The sequence below is a fragment of the Malus domestica genome, chromosome 14 (assembly GCF_042453785.1).
Source record: "Malus domestica chromosome 14, GDT2T_hap1".
NCBI lineage: Eukaryota > Viridiplantae > Streptophyta > Magnoliopsida > Rosales > Rosaceae > Malus > Malus domestica.
Window position 1 is genome coordinate 24,453,946 of NC_091674.1, and position 24,734 is coordinate 24,478,679.

The 24,734-nt window shown below is 36.7% G+C and overlaps 2 protein-coding genes across 2 annotated transcripts; one reads left to right on the forward strand and one right to left on the reverse strand.

Moving 5' to 3' along the window:
- Positions 1 to 392: 392 nt before the first annotated feature.
- On the reverse strand, positions 393 to 3,189 carry LOC103454963 (SNF1-related protein kinase regulatory subunit gamma-1). The gene is made up of 6 exons (XM_008394554.4): positions 2,882 to 3,189; positions 2,184 to 2,356; positions 1,680 to 1,862; positions 1,324 to 1,599; positions 1,049 to 1,212; positions 393 to 961 (listed from the first exon to the last, which is right to left on the reverse strand). The coding sequence occupies exons 1-6, from the start codon at positions 3,066 to 3,068 to the stop codon at positions 664 to 666; spliced, it is 1,281 nt and encodes a 426-aa protein (XP_008392776.3). The 5' UTR covers positions 3,069 to 3,189; the 3' UTR covers positions 393 to 663.
- Positions 3,190 to 7,955: 4,766 nt separating this feature from the next.
- Positions 7,956 to 11,429, forward strand: LOC103454962 (protein LOWER TEMPERATURE 1-like). Its single transcript, XM_008394553.3, has 6 exons — positions 7,956 to 8,200; positions 9,141 to 9,186; positions 9,326 to 9,452; positions 9,705 to 9,775; positions 10,873 to 10,979; positions 11,182 to 11,429. The coding sequence occupies exons 1-6, from the start codon at positions 8,078 to 8,080 to the stop codon at positions 11,218 to 11,220; spliced, it is 513 nt and encodes a 170-aa protein (XP_008392775.1). The 5' UTR covers positions 7,956 to 8,077; the 3' UTR covers positions 11,221 to 11,429.
- Positions 11,430 to 24,734: the final 13,305 nt, after the last annotated feature.

Here is a 24,734-nt window from a genome sequence, read left to right on the forward strand (position 1 = left end):
CATTTCACGGTGTCAGGCAAATCAACTAATTGGTCCTCTCAATTCTTGCTTGAAATGAGGAAACTTGTCTAAAAAGCTTAATCTAGGTAAATACAAGAGAAGTTGGCTTCTTGCTTGGGAAGAGAGTAGTTGTGGATGCCTAAGACTCAACCCCCAAAACCTTCTAAACAAACCTTCCCAACATCCCAATGAAGATATTGCCATTACCAATAAAGGCTAAAACTTTACTAATCTCCACTAAGTGCTTGTAACTCAAGTCGTCAAGAGATTTACCCCTTGTACTCGAGATCTTAAGTTCAATTTTCCAATTCCAAAGATTTACCCCTTATACCCGAGACTCTAAGTTCGATTTCCCAATCCCCTAAAGCCGCTTGTATCAAAGAGCAGAAAAGTAGATGAAAAGAGAAGGTTTTATTATTGTTACTGCAAAAAAGCTCCCATGGAGCTCATGGATACAACAAAGTTACAGAGAGTCAAAACGGTGTCAAACTGAACACCAGTAATTACAGAGGACTTACCTACGACGAAAACACATCCAACAAAACCACCATAGGACCAGGACAGAGATCATTACATACAAGGGGAAAATAAAATCAAGAAAACGAAAAAGGATTGCTCATTTCGGTTGGGGAAAAGATTGGAACATTGTTCTCGATACCTCTCTTAAACCCTGCTATTCTGAGGCAGCGGTAGAACACCGTCAAAAAAGTCACCAAAGTAGCCACGGGGCTCGTGAACTAGCCTTGAAATAATGTCCCTAAGCGTAATGACTCCTTCCAGATTCCCATCATCGTCCACAACGTATACTCTGTGGATCTTCTTGGAGTCCAGCATCAGGATTAAGTCCTTAATTGTGTCATCCCTTTTGCACGTAACCATGGTACTCAACATCGGGTAGACTTCCTGATGCTTCTCTAGATAGCTTTCAACTGCTGTCAGGAAGTTCTTCGCCGTGATGGATCTGTCAAGACATGTCAAATGAGTGATCCAGATTTACATTGCAACTGAAATTCTTATGAATAAACTTGGAACACTTCTCGCTACATACCTGTAATCATGGTATATTTCTGGTGCAGTAAGCAAGAACTGAACATCTCTTAGGCTGATATTACCTACTGCCTTGCTACCACCATTTTCAATCACGGGTACCCCTCCAACCCTCTTTTTCCTCATCAGCTTAAACGCTTGCAGCACTGGTTCATCCTCGTACACCTGCAACAGAATATTATGCATTCAAGTTAAGCGTTGCGGTAACTATGCATGAGAGAAATCCCCAAGTTCATTGAAAGATAGTTTCAGGTGGGAACTGAGAAGAGATTTCACCTTGACAATGCAATTAGCAGTCATCATGGGAAGACCAAGCTCGGATAGTTTCTTCTTTCCCCAGCTCTCGAACCACTGAAGTCCAGCGCATTCCGCTAACATGTGAATCACAGCAGATTGTGTGATGATATTATCAATCTTTCCATCACCCAAATCAACTACAGGAACACTCTTCATTTTGTACTTTGAAAGCAGCAAGAGCATGGTCAAAAACGAGTTTGAGCTCTGCAAAGCAAGAAACGGAGCCCAGCGAAATGACCCCGAGATATCTCGAACCTGTATTCTCAAATGTTAATATATATATCATGGGAATGAATGATCTTATGTTATTGAAGATGTTAATAATATTGTATGACCTGTGTGTTCTTGTAAAACTCCGAAGAAGTCAAAGCCTCGAAAAAACTTCCAGAAGTTGCTGCGGCAAAATCAGAGACGAAATCGAGTCCTGCAAGATCAAGACCTTTCAGTCCATTAGCTGCTGCTGCCATAGCAGTTGCACTAGATGGACTAGTTGGGGTCCTCGGGGACGATGGTTCTGACTGTCAAGATTAGCATAATTATCATGTTTTATATTCCTAAACATTGATAATTCATAGCAAAAAAACGTAGCTCCCGAGTCTAAAAACTAAAAAGGAAAATACTTCAGCTCCTTAACATTTAAGGAGCCGTTCTTCCTTCCAAACAAATCACAGTTTGATATGTGCGCATGACTTTTCTTTTTATGGTTTTAAGGAGTAGTTATGTTTCTTATGTATCATGATTCAGGATGTGATTTGCAGGTAAGGAGGAGCGCTAAGACAATGCATTTATAAACAACATAGTTGACGCTTTCAATGCATAATGTTTGTTAACTTGCTAACCTGATGCAGAATCCACACGACAATTCCGGCAAACTCAACAATGCCAATGTATCTGTCGATCCAGCTAGCGTCCTCAGGTGCATCGACATCCACCACCGGTGCACCAAGAATTCTGTGTTGGGCCAGGATTTTAACAGCTTCAGCTAAACTGGTGTCTGACCTTATCTCAATCACTGAAATACAACAAGTTTCCCAAAAAAATTAATCCAACAAACAACAATATTTAAAGAAAAATTTTCAATCCCAAAAACAATCCTCCACTTTTTTTCAAAACCTCCTAAATTTATCAGATTCCAACAAAACTGATCCCTCCTAGTTATCTCTTGATTTTTGTTTAATTCTTCTAATAACATTCACCATCAAATTCATATGGATCACTGGTTAGCTCCACTCTTCCTTACCTACAAATCACAGTCTGATACGTATACAAAAACGTCTCATTGAAATCTCGTAAGAAAGTTTCTCCAACACACGTCAAACGGCGATTTTGGTGATTTGAAGGCAACAAGAAACAACATGTAACGAACGAGCCAAGTATTTTCCTTTCTAATCAACAAATCATTTGATCATCACAGCAGATACATATGCTACAAATTCTAACATGATCCCATGTCATTACATCTGTATATATGCATATATATATATATATATATGTTACATGTATAAGTGTAGTGTATGGATGGATGTAAATGGGGTACCTTGATTCTCAGGAGCAGGAGGGAAAGCAGAAACAGGGACGCTCTCAAAACAAGCATTGAGCTTCTCAGTTGGACTCAGCTGTGGCTCCTGAACGTCCCACAAATCCTCTACCTGCATCCCCAGCTTCGCCTCTGGACTCCTCGGACTCCCTCCCTCCCCCGTCGTCGTCACCGCCGGCACACCCATTTTCCTCTCAACACCCAAATTTCCAACTCTCTTTCTCTCTCTCTCTCTCTCTCTCTCTCTGTGGAAACTCTGTTACTCCGAATCAGACAAAGATAGGATCACCCTCTCCAATATTTAACGACAAAAACCATAAAGTAAACACTAACACACGTCAGTGTTCTTGTCGTGCATGAGCAATCCAGGCCGTTGGTTTTTCATACTCCTACTGAAAGGTACTCGTTCGGACACGTGTACGATTTTGATGACGACGATACATTGATCGTGATGGGCCTGCGGTTCAATTATTACGAGTTGTTATTGGGCAATGCATATCCGATTCCTCTGATTACTTTAAGGAAAAATTCTTATCCGGTTTTCAATGCCGACCACACTGGTGGGCGACGCTATCGTGCGCCGGAGCGCCCTTTGCGCACCCTGCGTTCGAGGATGAACCGCTGACGTGGACGTGAGACCGACACGTGGTTTCTGTTTACTGGATTGTAGGCTTGTAGCTTTGCTCAATGTTACCTGCGGTTCGGTCGTTGACGGTTACTGGTGAATCGGTGGGCGAGCGGGGTTTCCAAAAGTGGAAGAGAAACCGCGGGCGGGCAATTTGTATGGTCCGGGTCGGCTTACATTATACCAGGCCCAATGCTGACCTGTACTATGGTGGGCCTCTAAAGATTAGAGTTGAGTCCAACCCATTCTATATAGTCTCATTTATTTTTAATTCAAACAATATGAATGCTGATAATTGGATTATGAATAATAGTAAATTGTAACAATGGTCATTTAATTTAACTCAATTGAAGCATTGATCTATTAACTAAAAATCTATTACCATTGGTCCCTCAACTCATCAAAACGTGCAGTTATAGTCCCTCAACTAAAAATACATTACCGTTGGTCCCTCAACTTTAATTCAACTAGAGAAATGGTCTCTCAACTTTAATTCGATTGTAGCATTAGTCCTTCCAACATAACTCATTTTCACAAAATTTTGAAGAAGTTGACGAAAATGACCATAGCTATACGTTTTGATGAGCTGACGGATCCCAATTGTATCAATGGTCATTCCAACATAACTTATTTTGATAAAATTCTAACGAAAATGATCATAGCTTACACATTTTGATTAGTTAAGGGACCAATGGTAATGAATTTTTAGTTGAATGATCATTGCTCCAATTTGATTAAAGTTAAGGGACCAATGGTAATGAATTTTTAGTTGAAACATCTTTCTCGAAGACTCTCCCGAATCCTCCCTCTTGATCTATCTCTCCCATATTCTTCCCTTTCGATCTCTCTCTCCCAGAGTTCTCCTTCTCGGTTTTCAGTCCACTCTCATTCCCTCTCGATCTCTTTCTCCCATAGTCCTTCCTCTCGATTCTTAGTCCCCTCTCCCACTCGAGTCGAGTCCTTTTGTGAACACCACAATTGCCATCGTCTCTTGACTCTCCTCCCAAAGGTGACCACCCATCACCGCCACTGAAAACACCACAATCATCCTGCGATTCGAAATATCATGTCATATTCTCTCAAATTAAGGTAATTTCTAAATTAGGGTTTTTGAATTATCTGGGTTTCTGTTCAAGGATTTAGGACTTTTGAATTAGGATTTTTGAAATTTTTAGGTTAATGAATTTAGGGATACAATTTCTTAATTTTATAGATTTAATTGGTTTTGGTTTTGATTTTAGTTTAGCTTTGGAAAATCATGTTGTAAAGGATCTTGCTGGACTTGTTAAAGTCTTCTTTTTATCCACTTTGGGGGCTCGATTTGGCTTGATTTCAGGCCACTGGCTCGAGTTTGGTGGTCCTTTTGATGGCAGCAGCAGCAAAGGATGCAGGCTGTTAGGGTTTTTTCTATTGGGCTTGGTTTTGTTGTTAGGTCCATACTTTTGTTGTTGTGTTTGCATTGTATGTGGGCCCCTCTCTTGTAAATGTAAATCTGTGTGTTGTTGGTAATAAAACAAGAGCCCAATGTCAGACCCAAAAAAAGGTAATTGGTGACACACCCCGACCGAGATCGAGGCATGTTGGCCGTCACGTGAGGGTGACGTAGCCATGTGCACAGTGAGGAAGCAATTAAGATAAGAAATATACGAATAAATTAAAATCGAAAGCTACTAATGTGCACTAATAAACGGGAAGTGCTAGGAGTGAGATACAAGTGTAAATACTTCTATTTAGAGCATAGAAAGTATAGGTGCAGTCCAGTAGGACAATTACTAATTATACAGTACCCTAAGATGTCCTACAATTATTTTAATATGTCAGAACCGCCGGAATCCTCGTACGTCACCAACAGCAGTTACCTAAAACCTGGAAAGGCGCAAAACAGAAAACGTGAGTGGGCAAAAACAAATGTTTTACAAAACCATTTCATTTCTCAACAGTTCTAACCCCTCGCCGTAAAACATGTATAATTTTCCCAGAAATAGAATATAATCATATGTATAAACATATATGTAAATATATTCATTCAAATCATGCTTCACATATTCATAATTATAAGTATGTCATGCCAAGATGCAAATAGAATAAGTAATTCAGGTGAGAATAATTGCATGGAAGATAACATATAAGCCAGAACCTCTGCATAAATATGTACGGCTGAATTCATAGCTCATCAGTCAATCTAGCCGGAGTCACTACTATGACTTGTACGGCATTACACTGCACATAAGTCGGAACCACTAAAAAGGGGTTTATACGACAAAACTCGGTGTAATATAATTATGCTCAATACTACTCTCTCATGATAGCTGGACGATAAATCGTTAGTCACCTATGAGTCGGAACCACCTATAATGGTCTGTACGACAAGATTGTGCATCTAAATTGGATCTAATATGAGCATATGGTGCGGGATGTGACATTATAATAACATGCATGTGTCTTATCTCTGGCTAAATCACAATCACCCGAGGTGCAGGTTTATGAGCTCTATGCTTCTCAAATAATCACAACCATTATTCACATTCACAATTCATAAACTCACCTGGGCTTACCTGAGCGTCCACATCACCACAATTATATATTATGCATCATATACTATTTCATATTCTGAATATAAATTTATATGCATGGCATTTCAAATCATACTTTCATTTAAACGCATATTCTGGGAAAATATCGAGTATATAAATATATATTGAAAACCAAAAGCCCACTCACTGGTATGTCGAAGGGTCATAGCCCCCGAGTTGCCCTTGACTGCACTCGTCCTCAGGATAAGCCTCCTCTATATACGAAATAACTATAAAAACGTTATTTAAAGCACATAGACAAAACTAGCTAATAACTTCTCATACAATACTCAAATGGGGTATTTGAATATACCAACATGATCTACACAACCTCACGAACATCCCCATATTTTTAGAAAAATTTTCCGACCACCCACGCTCCGACCAAGGCACGACAACACGCGCAGCCACGCGCATGAACCCTAACAAAAACCCTACCTGCCGTTAAGAATAATTCGTTAAATAGTAATGGAATCCGTTAGTTTTACCTGACGGCGTCAGAATATTCCATCAACTTTGACGAAATATTCTATCTTCTTCTCCGGCTAGCCTTGTCGTCGCCGTTCGCCGGAAACTGGAAAAATACGAAAACCTTTATATCTCACTCATTTTTCATCCAAATTTCATGAAACTAGTACCAAATTGAAGCTCTTAACTTATAGAACATTTCCTTAACTGTTTAAAGCCCCAAAGATCACAGGATCTCACTGGAGAAATTCGAGAAAACATGCCAAACTTGAAACTCACGATCTCGACGTCCAAAATCTTCCAACGAACCACTCATAGCCTCGTGAGGACCTCCTTAAGCTACCTATAAGCTTAAAATCCACTGAAACCTTCACATTGATGTGTGCATGAAAAGTGCACCAAATCGGAGGTTAGAGTTCTCGGGGTTTTTTAGGTTTTCAAGTCCTAAAAATGGTATATATGAACTCAGGGACTTGCAAAGAGTTCGAATCTTACCTTCTTGACGTCAATCCGTGCGTGAAATGCGAGTTTGGCGTTCGTCCGTACATTAAGGAAGGAGAGAGAGTGAGTCCGAAAGAGAGAGAGCATAGGAGAGAAGTGAGAGGAAGAGTTTGTGTGTGTGAGTGGTCCACGTGGTCACCAACCAAAACCACAAAACCAATTTCAAACTTTGTTCCAAAAATTAAGGAAATTGCAAGTTTGAACCACCATTTACATGCATAACACACCACACGCTCACATCCAAGGGTAAAATAGTCAATTTACGTCATCGATAATTTATTTCGAGTTAGGCTATGACAATTGGACCCGTGGACCCATCCCAAATCAGCCCGTTTCAAACGGGCCGGGTTAGGTCCAGTTCCCAAATTTAAAATCTCTCTACCCAGCCTGGCCCGTGCCTAGCCCTAGATTGAACATCATATGTCATTGAATAATTAGAGACACTTGAAAAAACAATCTATCCTTCAATAATACTAGTATTTGCCTACACACTTTGTGTGTATGAACACATTTTTTTTAGAAAATGAGAATGAGAGAGGGAGAGAAGGAGGGAGAGAGAACGTGGGGGGGGAGTAGAAGGTTTTTGTTTTTGGTTTTTTTATATTTTATATTTTTAATATTTGAGATATTTTAACATCACCTGTATGTGATGTTTCAATAAAAAATAGTAAATTTGGACCTGTGAAATTATCTTATTGCCCATCATTTTTCTCGTGTGATAAAAGACTAAATAATCTTTTTACCCTCTTTTGATTAATAAAAAATGTTTCATTAATTAATAGAGATAATGTCATCCGGTGGTTCGGACACACTGAAAATTTTCTTTGAAAAACCGAGAAACACCGCCAAATCATTACACACGTGCGGCCCAAGGGGGTCCCACTCCCCGTATATATAGCGAAAAGAAATTGTACTGGTCATCAAACTAGACTCCCACACTCACAGAACCCCGTCTGATTTGACTCTCACCGTCTCTCTTTTTACCTCTGTGTGAATACTTTTTACCCAAGGTGTTCTTCACGCGCCTCCATGGAGGCCTCGTCTTCTCAGCCGCCGTCCGGTACGAATCAAACGGCCAACGGCCCTTCCATGCTCCTCCAGAACCTCCCCTCCCGCGGCCTCTTCTCCTCCACCGTCCTCTCCTCCAATCCGGTGATCAATTCCTCTTCTTTCCTTTTTATTTGTATTTTCCTTTTGGGTTGCCGATGTATTATTGGATTCATCAGTTTTTCATTTCACATGGTTCCAATTAATCTATGACTAAAACAAGCATTTGGGTCTTAGGATTTTACAGCTATGAAGTAAATTGAGAGTAAAGACTTCGACTTTTTATTTATTTGTCTGTTGGGTTCAGACTGAATTGTATAATTTGCATTTGTATGTAGTCGATTGTGAATAATCTTGGTGTAATTCTGTATCTTAGGAAGTAAAAAGTATTGGGTTTTGTTTTGATTGAGTTTATGACTGTTGGGTTTTCAATTTTATGTGGGAAAGTAGATTTGAATACGCCATATTGATTTTATATGTGGACGATTTTCCATGTTTTTTACAGATGTTCGGTTTTGCATGTTATATAACTTGTAAGCACTCGGCATGTACTGAATTTCAAATCGTTATCTATTACCAAGTGTACATGTGAATGCTAATTTTATCCCAATTGCATTAAAATGTGTTGCTTTCTGTATACAATGGAGAGCATCGTAGGTGTGCTAGGTTAGCGGCCTAGAACGCTTCATTGGATAACAACAATGTACCAAGTTATTTGAATCAATAATTTATTGATCAAGTGCTGGAAAGAGTATAAAGTCTAAAAATTTGAAAGTTGTAGGAGGTTATCATAGTTTTGTATCTAGGTTTGTTTTCTAATATGAGAAGCCAGTTTGATCAAGTTTGTGTTTTATGAAATCAATTTTCTGTGATGCATTTCTTAGCGTGTTTCACTCATTTGGCCATTCAAAAGACAAGTGCTTTTGGAAATTAATGTATTGATTTAAACAACTATTTTGACCAATTATATTGTCTGATTCCTATCTGGTTCTTCCACCACCTACTTCTCTCCCTGTTTTGCTTACATGATGCAGAACTTTTTCAGGGCGGAGTGCGAGTTTATGTATGTACCCATGACACCTCACCCCCAGGTTTACATGTGCTTTTAAGTCTCTAAAATTCATTTATTTGGCTCTATGCTAATGCATTATTTTGCAAAATTTGTTATTTTTGTTTATCATATTCAGTTTATTCCACTTCTGACTTTACAGCTTGATCTTGTTTATCCAGATGGTCAACTGATACAGACAAACCAACAGAACATATTGATTAGATCACTTACACTTAAAAAACAGAAGGGAGATTCCAGTTCAAAGGATGCAAAAAGCTCCGGTGCAGCTGAAAGTTCTAAAAAGAGGTACGACATGGATTTTATTGATAAGATCCACCTGTTTGTTTATGTTTGAATGAACTAATTACTTTGAGGGTTTAACTTATAGTTTTTTGTATTAAGTAACTGCCTTTTACCATTCAGTATCTTCATATGGGCATCCCTTGATGTAGCCTTTTTGGGTGCTCATTTCTATATTTATCATTGTATTCAGTCTCAATTTGACCAGGGAAAAAGATTGTGTGCAGTCTCGTTTACCTGTTTTCGTTTATCATTTAGGCCTGCTGAAAGAGTTTTGGATAGCAAGGCTTCAGCTAAGAAAGCCACTAGTCAAACTAGTTCTCGACAAGGTAAGGTTCTTCGGCTTTTATGTTGCATTAGCTATCAGTTAGACATAAGTCATCATCAAGTCTTTTGACTAAAAGAATGTGTTGGATGAATTGGGTTCTCAGTTTTCAATGACTAGAATGTTTATTTCATTATCGTTTATAAGGGGTTTAGTAGAATGTTTTTTTTTTTTTTTCATTATCGTTTATAAGGGGTAGAGAGGTCGCACTTGGTGCGATGGCAAGTGCCTTCGCCCATGAGCGGTAGGTCTCGGGTTCGAGACTTGGGAGCAGCCTCTCCATAAATGGGGGTAAGGCTAGCCGACATTCACCTCTCCCAGACCCTGCGTAAAGCGGGAGCCTTGTGCACTGGGTACGACCTTTTTATCGTTTATAAGGGGTAGAGGTCGCACTTGGTGCGATGGCAAGTGCCTTCGCCCATGAGCGGTAGGTCTCGGGTTCGAGACTTGGGAGCAGCCTCTCCATAAATGGGGGTAAGGCTAGCCGACATTCACCTCTCCCAGACCCTGCGTAAAGCAGGAGCCTTGTGCACTGGGTACGACCTTTTTATCGTTTATAAGGGGTGGTTCCTTGATATCTATCTTTTACGTTTAACTTTAATTTTTCAAATTCATAATTTTGTTATGCTGTAAAGTCCCGTCCTTGAATTGTATCACCTTTATTACTTGTCAAAGGGTACAAGCTTTCTCTCATATGTGAAATTGGTGGTCAATTGCATAATTTTACGGTCTCATTGTGGTTTGAAATGTTTACCAACCAACAATGATTGCATGGTGCAATGAATTTCATGATGTGCAGTTTTGACTCCGAAGGTTCTGCCATCTTGTTACTTCTGTGTACAATTTGAAATCAAATATTAATTCAATTTCTCTTGTTTTTGCTGACATCTCTGATTATAATATCTCGCATTCTAGAGATGTATTTGTCTTTCTAACTTCCATGCATAGTGGGTGGACCCATTTGATCTTCACTAGAAGACCCAATGCTTCTTAAATTAGAGCAGCTTTTTAGTAATCTATTGAACGAGTCCAATTTTTCTGAATTTCCCGTGAATCAATTGTACCTTTATAGTTATAGATTGCAATTGCTTTAACGTGCAGAGGGATCAAGCAGTCAAGCATCATCTAGTAGGGACTTCCAAGGGTTAACTGTAGAGAGGCTCCGTGCCCTTCTGAAGGCTAAAGGTCTTTCTACAAAGGGGAAAAAGGTAAGTATGAAGACCATCTAATCTCAAATCTAAGTATTTGTTTAGAGGACCCATTTACATATTTACCGGAATGGGGGTGTTTATTGCTCTGTGGACTGTTGGCACTTGAGATCCGATAAAGCTTCGTTATCATTTTTGTTGTTATTTTGGCGGAGATAAAACCTTCATCTGCTTTTATTCATCCATGAAATAATGCGTGCAGGATGAATTGATTGCACGGCTGAGAAGTTCAAGTGGTTAAGCACAGTTCAGACGGCGGAGCAACTCCTCTGTTATCTGTATGTGTACTCTTCTAGGGGGAGAGTAGTTTCATCCATTTTGATGTAAGTTAGGAATGATGTAAGCTGGAATTATCGATATTTTGAATGACGACGACAAGTTCTAGACACTGTGAACCGCATTTTGTATCATCTTGTTTGATAAATTCTATTTCGCGCTTTTAGCATTGCATTTTTCTATTCCGCTCTTGTGGTATTTTCTAGCTTTAATGGAGTTTATACCGACAAATCTGGTTATAATGCTCAAGCTACTGCAAATGAGCAACTTGGATTATGAAAAGGACGGTGCTATTCACACTCCTCTTTACCTTTCATACACCTTATGTAAATTTTTGTTCTTTGCTTATGTTCAATTCATTCAATTCAATGGTCGAAAATTAAAAAAGGTGTGGAAGGTAAAAAAAAATATGTGGATAACGCCGTCCTGGAAAAATTCCCAAAATTTTGAGAAAGGAATGTGCTGAGTAGTGGGTGCAAATAGAAGCACTCGAAAAAAAAAGAAGGAAACTGCGGTCTGTCTCAGACCCATAACCCAAACTGATTGAGGAGCCGGGAATATGCTCCTGAAGAGAGGTCCAAAGTGAACTATCTCCAACCCAAAGTCCCATGGGAAGATTCTCTTTATATATGCAGTTGCTATTCACATTTAGACCTCTTTCAACATTAAGAGAAGTACTATAAGACAGTATGTTGAAAGTGTTTCTACAGTACACATATGTATGGGATGCATCAATGTTTGAACGACATTGAAACTATCAAAATCAAGTCATCCAATGCACGAATGCGTTGTAGAATTTTCTGTTAGTTGATGCAATTCCAAACACTTCATTGACATCAGCTTTTCATTCTTGTAGACTAAACTTATGAATACTACAGTGGAATGAACTGGTGGATAATCTTCTCTTCATCGCACTTTATATCAGGCTTGAGCCCTTTCCCCTATCCATAACCTAACATAGTAAAAATATCGTTTGTAATAAAAAAAAAATTGTGAATAAGAAATTCTATACTTAATATTTGCTTATCAAAAGGATTTGAATCTTGAGCTTCAAAATCCTATAAACTAAAAATAACTGAGTTTCACTTTGGACAGTCCAGACAGATTAGGGCTGGAAATATTAGGTAAGATTGCCTGATTATGGCAACTTTTACACCAGGTAAACAATGTGAATTTTGATAAAAGAAGAAAACAAGAGTAATTTAATACTTCTGTGAAAGATGCCCTTCATAACGCTTCATTCTACGTAAGTTGTTCTTACAAATAATTAAAAGCCTGCATGCATGAATGCCGCGACCGTTTTGTAGCCCGGACGGTGCACGTTTTGGATTGTATTTTGTACTTTTATTTCCGATAAGAGTATCTAACTTATTTGAAGCTTCAAGTTATGAAACTGGTTTGGATGCTTACAACAAGGCCTAGTTTTTTGAGGACCTGTCCTAATTGTGGGAATCGCACGGCGGCGTATTGATGTTGAGGGAAAATGTTTGAATGGTGTAACTTGAGTATTGGTCACTTCTTGGAAGGAAAAGCATCACGCTGTGATTGGATTTGAGAGCTGAGGGTGACAACAGGTGTCGATATATCTACAGGGAGAAAAGGAACACCATCTAAGCTAGCTTCCCACCAAATAAAATTGAGACCTTTTGGTCCACGTGCCAAGCATATTTCACATTATTTTTGTGCCATGAGCCAGGGATTCATTTTCGTACAGAAAAAATTGTAGTAATGATCTTTTAATTTTAATTTAATTGGATCAATGGTCTCTCAATTGAAAATCTTTGGCCGTTGGTCCCTTAAATCATCAAAACATGAATCAATAGTCATTTTCATTAATTCCGTCAGACTTCTGTCAAAATGTCATGTCGAAAGGGTCATTACTCTAATTTGGATAAAGTTGAGGGATCATTTCTACAATTTTCTCTTTCGTACGTGTAAGGGGATTCACGTGCAGAACTCAGAGGAAAAACGATTTGGTTTTAGTTTGGTTTAAGTCTGAAAGCAATCGAAAATATGTGATTTCAAATTACACTAAGTAATCCAATACTTGAAAAATGCAAGAATTAGATTGATTAAGAAGTGTATTTGATTTGCATATGATGTTTTATCGCAATTGCTCAATTAACACTCAAACATGACTTTCCAGATTCAAACTAAGTAAACATAACAACTCATCGTTTGAAATCCTAATCCATTTATAAATAAACAAGAACAACATTCCTTCTAATCTACATTTTAAAACTTCATTAGTGGTTGTAACAAAAGAAAACATTCTCTGTTTGTTGTTTGATCATCTTTTTCTCGTGCCGACTTAAATAAGTCGTTTTTAAAAGCAACAAAAACACTTGACGCAAGCTCCAAAATACTTTTAACCAATTCACAACGACAAGGAAATACAATTGAATATGAACTGTCATTATTTATTCAGTTCAAGATTTTCATTACATACTTTTCTATGGAAGATGTTCCACTTGGGGAAATAAAAAACATGCTTATTAGTTACACTTTTCACGTGGGTTTTTTGTTTAATATTTCGGCACAGAATAAAGCCATGTTTAGTTTCATTTTTTAATTGATATTGTATACATCCAAGTCCAAAGAAAACGAAAAACTGCATAGGGGTGGGCACGGTTCGGTTTGGTGTGGTTTTGAGTGAAATCAAAACCAAAATCGTAAGTTTTTGCGGTTTGGTTCGGTGCGGTTTTGAGGCTAAAACCAAAATGAAACCAAACCATTTGGTTCGGTTCGGTTTGGTTTTAAACGGTTTTGGTTTGGTTTCATTGTTTGAAAAAGTTATTATGGTTACCTAATTGTATCTTGTTTCATCCAATTCAATAAAAAAGTTTTGGTGTTTAAACTTTTGACATTAAAAACAAGTCCTTCAATAGCCCAAATGCAGCATTATTTATTGTAGTCAACAACCAAGATGCAATACACATTCAATCTTAAGTTCAAGAGAGTTCACATCATGATTCAGGGATTGAAATCAACATGCAGCCCTAAGTAACGTGAACATCTCCTTAATCAAGGGGGTGGATTCAATTTGTGTAGGTGTGTGTAATTGTGTATACTGGGCAAAAACCTATCTAGTATCTACCCATTATTCGCATGTTATATAAAATTTGGAAGAAAATGAAATTTCAAGGCATGTCCATTCTAGTAAGTAACAAGCCTAATTAATACTTAATCTGCTAAATTTAATACTTAAATCTAATCAGAAGTGGATTATATCGACTAATCTAGGAGCGGATATGACATTTTGTCTTTTTTTATTTTGCAGAACTCGTGAACTTGAATCATATTCAATTTTACGTTGATTTATTAGGTTTATACGTACAATCAACAACATTCTGACATTCTGATGTTCATGAACGAAGAAAATTTGAAGACTAACCAATGAAAAACCAAATCCCCTTTTGATTCAAAACCCAACCCTGAACTCTAAAGGCTAGGAGCTGGAATGAAGGGGAGGCCGAGAGAGAGAGTTAGAAGCTTAGATGAATAAAGTTAAGCAGTACAGACTAGAAGAAAAAAAGATAGAGATTGTGTGGAAATATTATGATGAGGTTGAGTCCATAGTAAATGAATGGACTCAATGAAATAACGAATTAAAATTTAACATTTAATAAAGTTGTGCGGTCTTGGTTTCAGTGCGGTTTTCAAAAGCCAAAACCAAAACCAAACCATTTCTTACTTTGCGGTTCGGTTTCAAAACTGAAACCGTTTCAAAACCACAAAACCAAATCGTTCGGTGTGGTTCGATTTGGTTCGTGTTTCGATTTCGGTTTTTGGTTCCAACTGCCCACCCCTAAAACTGCATGCGCCTCCATTTAGGGTTTAATGGAAAATTCCAAAGCTGCTAACCCTAAATATTTAAAGGTTAAAACACCAGAGCTCGGCTAATTAACCCTACCTATTAATATAGAGCTTTTTTGGTGAAAATGTTTTAAGAACTGATATTTAGTAAAAATACAAGTAAATCTTAGAAAAGCACTCAAAGTGCTTCCTGAAACAAACACATAACCAGTGCTTTTTACAAAAAGCACTTATAGTACTTTTGGAACTTAATAATATTTTCTCTAAAACTGCTTTCAGTTATTCTAAAACCATTTCCAACCATGCTCATGATCATCTACGTTTGAAAGGTGATTAGTTACTGTAACGACCTGTCCCAAAAATTTATATTTTTTTTTAAATTTTAAAAAGTGAATTTACGAAAATACCATTCGGGCAAATATGTTGACCGCCTTGTCGTGTCACATAAGATCTGTTTTCTTGGCGTATTTGGGTAGTACTCGTCGATACGAGCGCATGAGCGCAAACGGAACGTGATTTAGAGTTATAACAAATAAGTTATGGGTGAGTAAAAATAAGGACAAAATAGTCATTTAAATATTTTTTGGAAAGCTCCAGATTTTTGGAGCAAAATCTGGAAAGCCACGTGTGTGGCCCAAATTAAAGGAAATGAGAAATGGTCGACTGTGATGGAAAGATAAGAGGAGAAAAGAGGAAGAGGTGAAGGCAAATCGGGAGAGGTGAGAGAAGAGAGTGACGAATGGGGGAGAGAAGAAAGGAGGGAAAGGAGGGAAGAGATGAGGAGGGGAAAACCCAAACCCTTCATTGACCGCGCGACCTGACCAAGTTTAGCCGGATTTCCACGAACTTTCTGATAGTTTTCCAACAAATTTCTTATCTCCACCCCCTGGAAACCAATGCACAACCTCCCCTCTTCCATTTTTATACATTAATCGATGGAATTTAGTCTTGGTTTCATGGGTATACCAACGGCGGCATCATGGGAAGATTGGAGAAATTCCGACGTTTTTGCAAGCACCACTGTCTACCACCACCATCAAATTACTCACCTTAAACCTAGGAACAAAGCGCAAACAAGTTTGGGGGCGTCAGGTTCGATTTGAGGACGAATTGTGAGCACGCAATTTAAGGGTTTCTAAAGGGTTCGAGTGAAATTGGGGCTTTTCTCGGCCAAATTAGCCTTAGTCACAGGTATGAAAGTTACTCCACTCATCGAGATCTTCATTCCTATAAAATTTGAGAATTTTTGGAATTGTTGGATTTTTCGGCAAGTCTGGGAGGCTGACCGCTATGCGCGGTGGTGCGTGGAGGAAAAACCCGAGGTTCCTCGATGTGCCGAATCAGAATCCACCATCCATTTTTCCAAACTCTAACATTTTAATAGAGTTTTACTAATAGGTTCCTAATTGTGTTTAGGCACATTGGCGGGAAATGATCACATTCTCGATAGTTCAAGCGACTTTCGAGCAATGGAAAACTAGTGAGTGGACCCCTTCTTAACCTATATATTTTTATAAATATTTATGTAGCATGCATGGCATATTTCATGATTTGAATATGATTTATATTTTATGCTTTGCTTTATGGATTTCTATATTATGACTGATTTAATTTACGTTTTATGAAATGTTATAAACTATTGGTTTTACATTTAGAAAAGGTTCAAGACTATTGCTTTTAAGCCCTATGAAATATTACGGATTTATGAAATATTATGGAATGTGGTTTATGAGAATGATTTGAGTTGGATAACTTTCATGGTTTTATATGATTATGAGACGAGGTTTGAGATTTTGGACTCCGAGATTTCATATGAGTTTTTGAGACATGTTTTTGGTACTTATCTAGTGGGTTATCATACGACATATCTGCACACCACAAGTATTATGTCTATGACCATAGGACACAGATGATGGAGGAGTGAGATATGATATATTATATACCCCCAACTTCACCGCCGAAAGCGGTGTCGGTGTGGATGTATGCTAATTTATACAGCTTCACCTACTGGTGATGGACATATTATTCAGCTTCACCTACGAGTGATGGACAATTTATTTAGCTTCACCTTTGGGTGATGGATAGGTACTGCTTTCGGACGACTATGATACCCCTAGTTGAGTATTTTACTAATGAGATTTATGGATTTACCTTCGGGTGACGTTTTCAGCATTATTGAGCATGATTTTACACGTACATGTTTTAAGAAGGTTTTTCATGGCATGCTAGGGTTTTCATAAAACCTATACATAGTATTATATATGTTTTCAAAACAGGGGGTTATTATGTTTATAAGAAAATGGCTTTCATATTACTAGTATTATTATTAGGGGTGGAAAAAAATCCCGAAAATCTCGAACCGAACCGAAAAAAATCCCGATCCCAAACCAAAAATTTCCCAAACCGAAATTCCCGAAATTTTCGGGATGCTATCCCAAACCAATCCGGAAATTTCGGTACGGGATTCGGTATTGGCTTCTCGATATTTCGGGAATCACATATCGAACCGAAAATATATAATATTAATTATTATATATATAATATTATTCTTTTATAATTGATGCTAGTAGTTTCTAATTCATGCTCTGCAACCTGTAATGCCCTACACCTTGCATATTTTTCATGTTCTGCTTGATATTCATTTGGATTTTATTATTGCTGCTACCATGGCTGATGATTTCAGAATGCTTGATTCTTTTGTCTCTCAAAATTAATTTGAATTTTGACTCTGATAAAAACAATCAGGCATGCCAGTGTTCAATTAAATGGTAGTGTGAATGAAATGACATTCCTAGTTCATGAATGTGTTCTTGAATTATATATTTGAACAAAAATTCATAATTTCAAATTTCAATTTGGGATTCTCGATTTGTCCCGAAATTCCGAAAATATTTCGGGATTCCCGAAAATTTGGTTTGGGATTGGTCTTCAAATTCTCATTCTGAAAAATTTCGGTTTGGGATTCGGGATACTAGTTTTGGTATGGTATCCCATACCGAACCACCCCTAATTATTATTATAAACTTTGGTTCACTCACCTTTTCTGTTTTTGCGCCCCCTTCAGGATTTAGATTCGAGGCACATGATCCCGGCGTCAGGATTCTACAACATAGGTATTCTTGAGTCTTCTCAATATAGGTAACATTTCTTTGTTCGTACCTTTTCATAATAATTCTTTCCTACTATTCTTGAGTAGTTGTATGCTCTGAACACGATTCTGCTTTGGTTTAATTTGTTCTAATTACGTATTCTTAATGGTAAGTATGTTTTTAAATGGCTTCGTCACCCTCGGGTGTCGGCCAGCACGTACCTACCCTGGTATGTGGGGATATCAAGGTTGGGGTGTGTCAGTTACTATATATCTCTCACGAATGCGGCAAAACAATTGTAATATATAGTGCTAAAAATTATGTGCGAAATGGTTCAACAAGGCCCAAATCGAACTTTTGAACTTTTACGGCTCAATTCAGCCACTTTCATCGGTTTGTCAATTTAGATACCCAGTCTTACTTTTAATCAAGATTTGCATTTTTACTTAAAGTTGACATTATTTTTATTCCTCACTTTTTTGAATTTATTAAGACATATGTATTGGAATTATTCTCACTTTCACAGATTGTTAATACATGCAAAATCTAAAAGTATGTGAGTTTCAAACTACACTAAGTAATCCAATACTTAAAAAAACCAAGAATTGAAACTAATTAAGAAGTGTATTTGATCTGCAAATGGCACTTTCTCGTAGTGGTGGAAAGCACCTATACAATCTGGTCCGGGTTTGATCCTAACTGATTCCCCCTTAACAACTAATAATTAACCCACTAACACTTTTGTTTGTGAAAAAGAAAAAGCGTATTTAGTCTCATATACATTGTTTATCTCACTGAGTTGCTCGAACACAACTTCCCTGATTTAGAATAAGTAAACATTACAACTCATCATCTTTTATTTTATTTTATAAAACCTCGATGGTACAAGGGAAATTTTATTAATAATGAAAAAGAAGTTACATCTAGTCATGAGGGACATAAACCTAACCCCTTATAATACAAGAAAAATGGATAAAAATACTTGAAAAAGAAGAGGGGACATAAACCTTACTCTTCTAGAAATGCAAACAATAAAGATACAAGAAAAAAGAGGGGGGACATTAAACCTAATCCCTCTAAAACTAAACCTAAAAGTCTAAACTTGCAAAACAGATTAAGCAACATCACAAGGTTAAGAAAAATAAAACAAGAAAGTGAATCAAACCTGTATGCCAATATGCAAACTAATTTGAGAACCGATAGCCAGGAAAACCAATATAGTCTTAAAACAAAGTAGCACAAGCCACCAACGAAGGGGAATCGTGCCATACTAAAGTTGGAGAAGACAACCCCATGTTAGCAAAATTATCTGCAACAACATTTCCTTCGCAATATACATGAGAGGCGTAGAAAGTCATCTTCTGAATGTGGACCAAAAAGACCATTACATACGAAGAGGCCAAGGAATATCAAAATCAGTCGATTGGAGAGCAGAAATAACACTAGAAGAGTCCATTTTCAACCAAAGGCAATGCCAACCCCATTGATATGCAAACTCTACACCAATAATAATTGTTGATAATTCTGCAAAGAAAGAGTTGTGATGACCAATCATTTGGCAGAAGCCACCAAGAAATGGACCATGGCAATCCCTGAAAAACTCATCCACAAGCAGCAGGACTAGGATTTCCTTTGGACAAACCATATGTATTAAGTTTAATCCAAGGAAATCAAGGAGAAGACGAAGGCACAAGAAGAATAGTTGGCGCCTTGCGAGGGATAGATTGTCGTTGGATCCCCAAAGAAGAAATGATACTAGTGTCAAAACCTTGAGAATAATCAGGAATAAACTTTACACCATGAACAATCCCATAATTGATAGATATGCAAAGATTACGAAAATAGATTGGGCGACCCTAAAAAATAAACTCATTTCGAGCGTTCCAAATAGCCAAAATAGTAGAAAGACATGCAAAAATCTAGATATTGTGCAATTGTTGGGAAAATGGCTTACATACGTAGACATCTCAAAAAGTGAAAATGACAAAGAGGTACCAAATTGACATGTTAACCACTTCTAAAGCTGCCTAGATATTCGACAATCGAAGAAAAGTTGAACAGTAGATACCTCAAAATTATGGCAAAAACAACAAATGGACACCAAAGAAATATCATGTCGTTGAAGTGCACATTCTGTAGGAAGTTTATTATGAAAAAGCCGCCAAATCAAAATACACAGTTAAGGTGGAATAAAATGTCGCCAAATGACCTTAGCCACAATCATAACAACTCATCATTTGAAAACCTATAATATGTTTCTAAATAAACAAGACCACAACATTAATTCTTTCTAATCTACATTTGAAAACTTATGACGCGTTTACGTAACCGTAATGAAAATATGAGGAATTAAATTGAGGAGGAATTGAATTTAGGAGGAATTGAATTGAGGAGGAGTTGGAATAAGGAGAAGTCAGAATCAGATTCTTATAGAAGCTGTTTACTTAAATGTTCTGGAATTGGAATATAAATGATACTAATTCCATAAAATTGTTTACTATTCAGCAGAATCAGAATATAAACCAATATGATTACTAAAATTCCCTTGTCCCAAATCAAATATTATATGTTTTTTTTAATAAAATTTGATATAATATATAATAGTAAGAAAAAAATTAAATTGCTTTTTTTATTTCATAAACACACTAAAATGTTTTTGTTTTTTTATTTTTATAAATTTAAGCATTTACTTTAATGGGTTTGTAAAGGATAATCTTGAAAATTAAAAAAAGTGAGTGAGAGCATAAAGAAACAAAAGTATCATTCTGATTGTCCAAGCAATTAGGAATCCAAATACCATGTTACTCTAAATAATCCAAATCCTCCAAATTTTGGAATTGAATTCCAAAATTTTGTATCGATCCCACCTTTTCTTTTATTCCCCAAATTTAGTAAATAAAAGTATACCCTGTAATCGAAATTCAATTTCGTATTTTAATTCTGATTACAGTTACGTAAATGCGTTATAAATTAGTTGTTGTAATAGAAAAATAACATTCTTTGGTTGTCCTTTAATCATCTTTTTCTTGCGCCGACTTCAGGAGTTGTATTTTAAAGCAACAAAAACACTTGACGCACGCAAGCTCCGAAATACTTTAAGCGATTAACAACGACACGAGCAATTACAGTTGATTTGAACTGTCATTATTTATTCAGATTCAAGATTTGCAGTACATACTTTTACATGGAATATCTTTGTTTGATGTTCTTCTCCAACTGCAAGTCTGCAGTGCTACTTCCACTTGGGGAATAAAAAACGTGCTAATTAATAATAATAATAATACTTTTTACGTGGGTTTTTTGTTTAATATTTCGGTACAGGATAAAGCCACGATTTTAGTTTCATTTTTGAATTGATATAGGAATAAGGATTCTTTTTGGATCATTTTTGTGAGGATTATGAGGATTCGCGTATTTTGTCCATCCATTGTATATCGTACGTCATAAATTATTTTAAATTTTATTATTTAAAATTGAACATAAACAGTACCTGAAGAAAAATGACCGTACGATATACGATGAACGGACATGATTTACGGATCTCCAGAATCCTTACAAAGAGGATCCAGATTCTTGATATACATCCAAGTCCAAAGAAAACATAAAACTGCGCCTCCATTTAGGGTTTGATGGAAAATTCCAACCTGACATCTTGTGTTTGAATTTGAATGGTGGAGACTCAATGTTTTTTTTCAAATATTATTCGTATAAAACTCAGGGGATGTGAGTTGGCGGCTGAGCTGGGCTATGGTTGGGTCGTTGCGGAGTCGGATTCATTACAGGTTGTCTCTTTCTTGAATGGGGATATTTCTAATGGCAGCTGAGAAGTGTTTCCAATCTTCAAAAATATTTTGAGTTTGGGGACCTCTTTCCAGGGCTGCCGTTGGTCTTGGGTTCCAAGATCGGCCAACTAGACGGCGGACTTATTGGCGTCGAGGAAGAACATGGAGATGTTTGGCAAAACTTGGGTCAAACGACCCCCATCTTCATTGATTCACATTCTCAACAAGGATGGGCTTCATTGCCCTCTGTAATTGTTTTTGTGCTGTGGGGGTGTGTTGGGACGACGCTTTGCCTTTGTGGCAGCGTCCTTATGCTGTTGTCCCTCACATTGCCCTTTAGTGTTAATTTTACTGTGCTTGCCCCTCTTGTGGGCTTTCCTTGTAATCTTGGCTTTCGCCCTTTCCAATTATCCAAAATAAATAAATAAATAAAATACCAAAGCTGCTAACCCTACATATTAAGGTCAAATTAAACACCAGATCTGTTAATATAATCATCTGCGTTTGAAAGGTGATTATATATATAATGCTAAAACTTAAGGCAGTGTTTGACAAAAAAATAAGGTAATAATCATGCATGATTATTAGTAACCATTCCTAATATTAGCTTCATTGTCCGATCATAATGAAGTCATGCACCTAACTTACAGGACTAGTAAATATGGCCTAGCTACAATTATTAGAGCAAGTGCACACACTCTTTATCTACTCAAGTTTGAATTTCATTTTCGTCAATTAGATTAATTTAACATAAAATATTGTTTGTATAAAAAAAATGTAGAGAATAATAGTTAGGTCATTTGACTAATCAGAACCTTCTCATCGTTATAATTTTATACGGCCAAAGGATATTGAAACACATGTACACAATTTATTTTTACCAAGCTTACTAAATAAGCAATCAAACGAGCAATTAATTTTTCGATGTATTAGATGTTAATTAATACAGTCATATGGTGTTAGAAGTAGGCCATACGAAACCTTGTTGTTGATTCATATTATATACTAATAAGCAGAATAATTAATAACACATCACATGACTTATATACTAAAAAATAGTAAAAATATCTCCAATCAAACACCTATTCTCTTCTTTCCTTTATTAACTCAACCACCAAGCATCCATCTAACTAATACACTGATTAAGACATATTGTAAAAGGGGAAGTTGTTGTTGTTGTAAAAGTTGATATTGCAATGAAATATACTAGCTACTGTTACACTGATTAAGAAGCAGAGTAAGGGTTGTTTCAGACACCATAAATAATATTATCGGTGCGATAAGGAGATCTTAACTTGTGATCGGACAAATATATCCCTGACCTAGCACTCCTCAAGTCTTAAAACGCAAAGAAACCATTTAGGGCTGGTTTGGTATTGTTGTGTTTTGAAAAAAAGCTGTTGTGAGAATCAGCAGAGTGTTTGGTAAACTTTTTTGTAAAAGTGCTTTTGGAAAAAAAGCAGTTTAATAGTATGTCTTTTCATTAAAGAAGCATTGTAGCTCCGTGTGCTTTGAAAAAAAGCCAGTTTTCCAAAGCTGCAAATAGCAGCTTCAGCTTTTTCCTTTGATTTCAGCTTATTCTCACAGCAGCTTCCAAAATAAGCCCTTTTTTTTTCAGTTTACCAAACACTTAAAACCCTCACAGCTTTTTTTCATGGGTGCTTTTTTTTTAAGCACCTCACTCCCAAACTAGGTCTTAATACATGCATCAAACGCACACACCAATACATGTACATTAGAGATATGAAACGTGCGGACTCCTTTCCTCCTCTGCATATCTTTTCTTTTATTAGCTTTTGAACTAAATAAATTTCGAATAAGGTAAATAAGAATTAAACCTTTATATCTCTAAACTACTTATTAATAAAACATTGTTTGTCAACCAAAAACTAATAAAATTACTATTATACCCTCTTATTACAAAATTGAAAGAAGATATTAGAAAAGAAAACAATGGGGGCATTAAAGTAATTTTATAAAAACAAATTTTTACTTTTTTTAACTTCACAGCTATGTCACTTTTGTCAATACCCTCTCAACTCATTCTCTCTTTCCCAACTGCCAACCTCTACTTTTTTGGGATGCCTACCAACCTGTTAAAAACAAATAACTCCTCTCATAAAAAAAATTTAAAATACAAATGTTTAAAAAATGTATCTCTCAACTCATAGAGTGTGTGACATTTGCTAGTATAAATAAATGAAAGTGTGTGTAAACTAAAAATGGTACATGAATCACTTTTTCGGTGTAAATTAATTAATTTAACTTATATTCCCTTATAGATTTTAACAATAGTAAAACATATATATTCTTTATTCTTAAATGGAAATGTCACATATACATGCACTCCAAATTTGTTACCTTCCAACACTAATTTTGGATTACTCTAATATAATATAACAATTATTTTTAAATACAATGACAAACTGAGAGTATGAATAACAAGTTATACCAACTGCATTAATTTTTTTTAACACGACATATTAATTTTGCACATTTTATGCAAGTAGAGTGGGGATTCACTATCTCTATATGATGTAGACCCTAGCTACATTTGAGTGGAGGCTAGGGTTGGGCACAGTGCGGTTTGGTCTAGTTTTACCTTCAAACCAAAATCAGAATCGGAAAATATTAACGGTTTGGTACGGTACGGTACCCATATTCAAAAACTATATTGATCGATTTTCAATTTCAAAGACCATCTTAATTGGGTGGGGTTAAAAAAAAAACCTATATATAACACCTCCTCTTGGCTCTCATCTTTCATCCTAAAAAACTCTCCATTTGCAAAC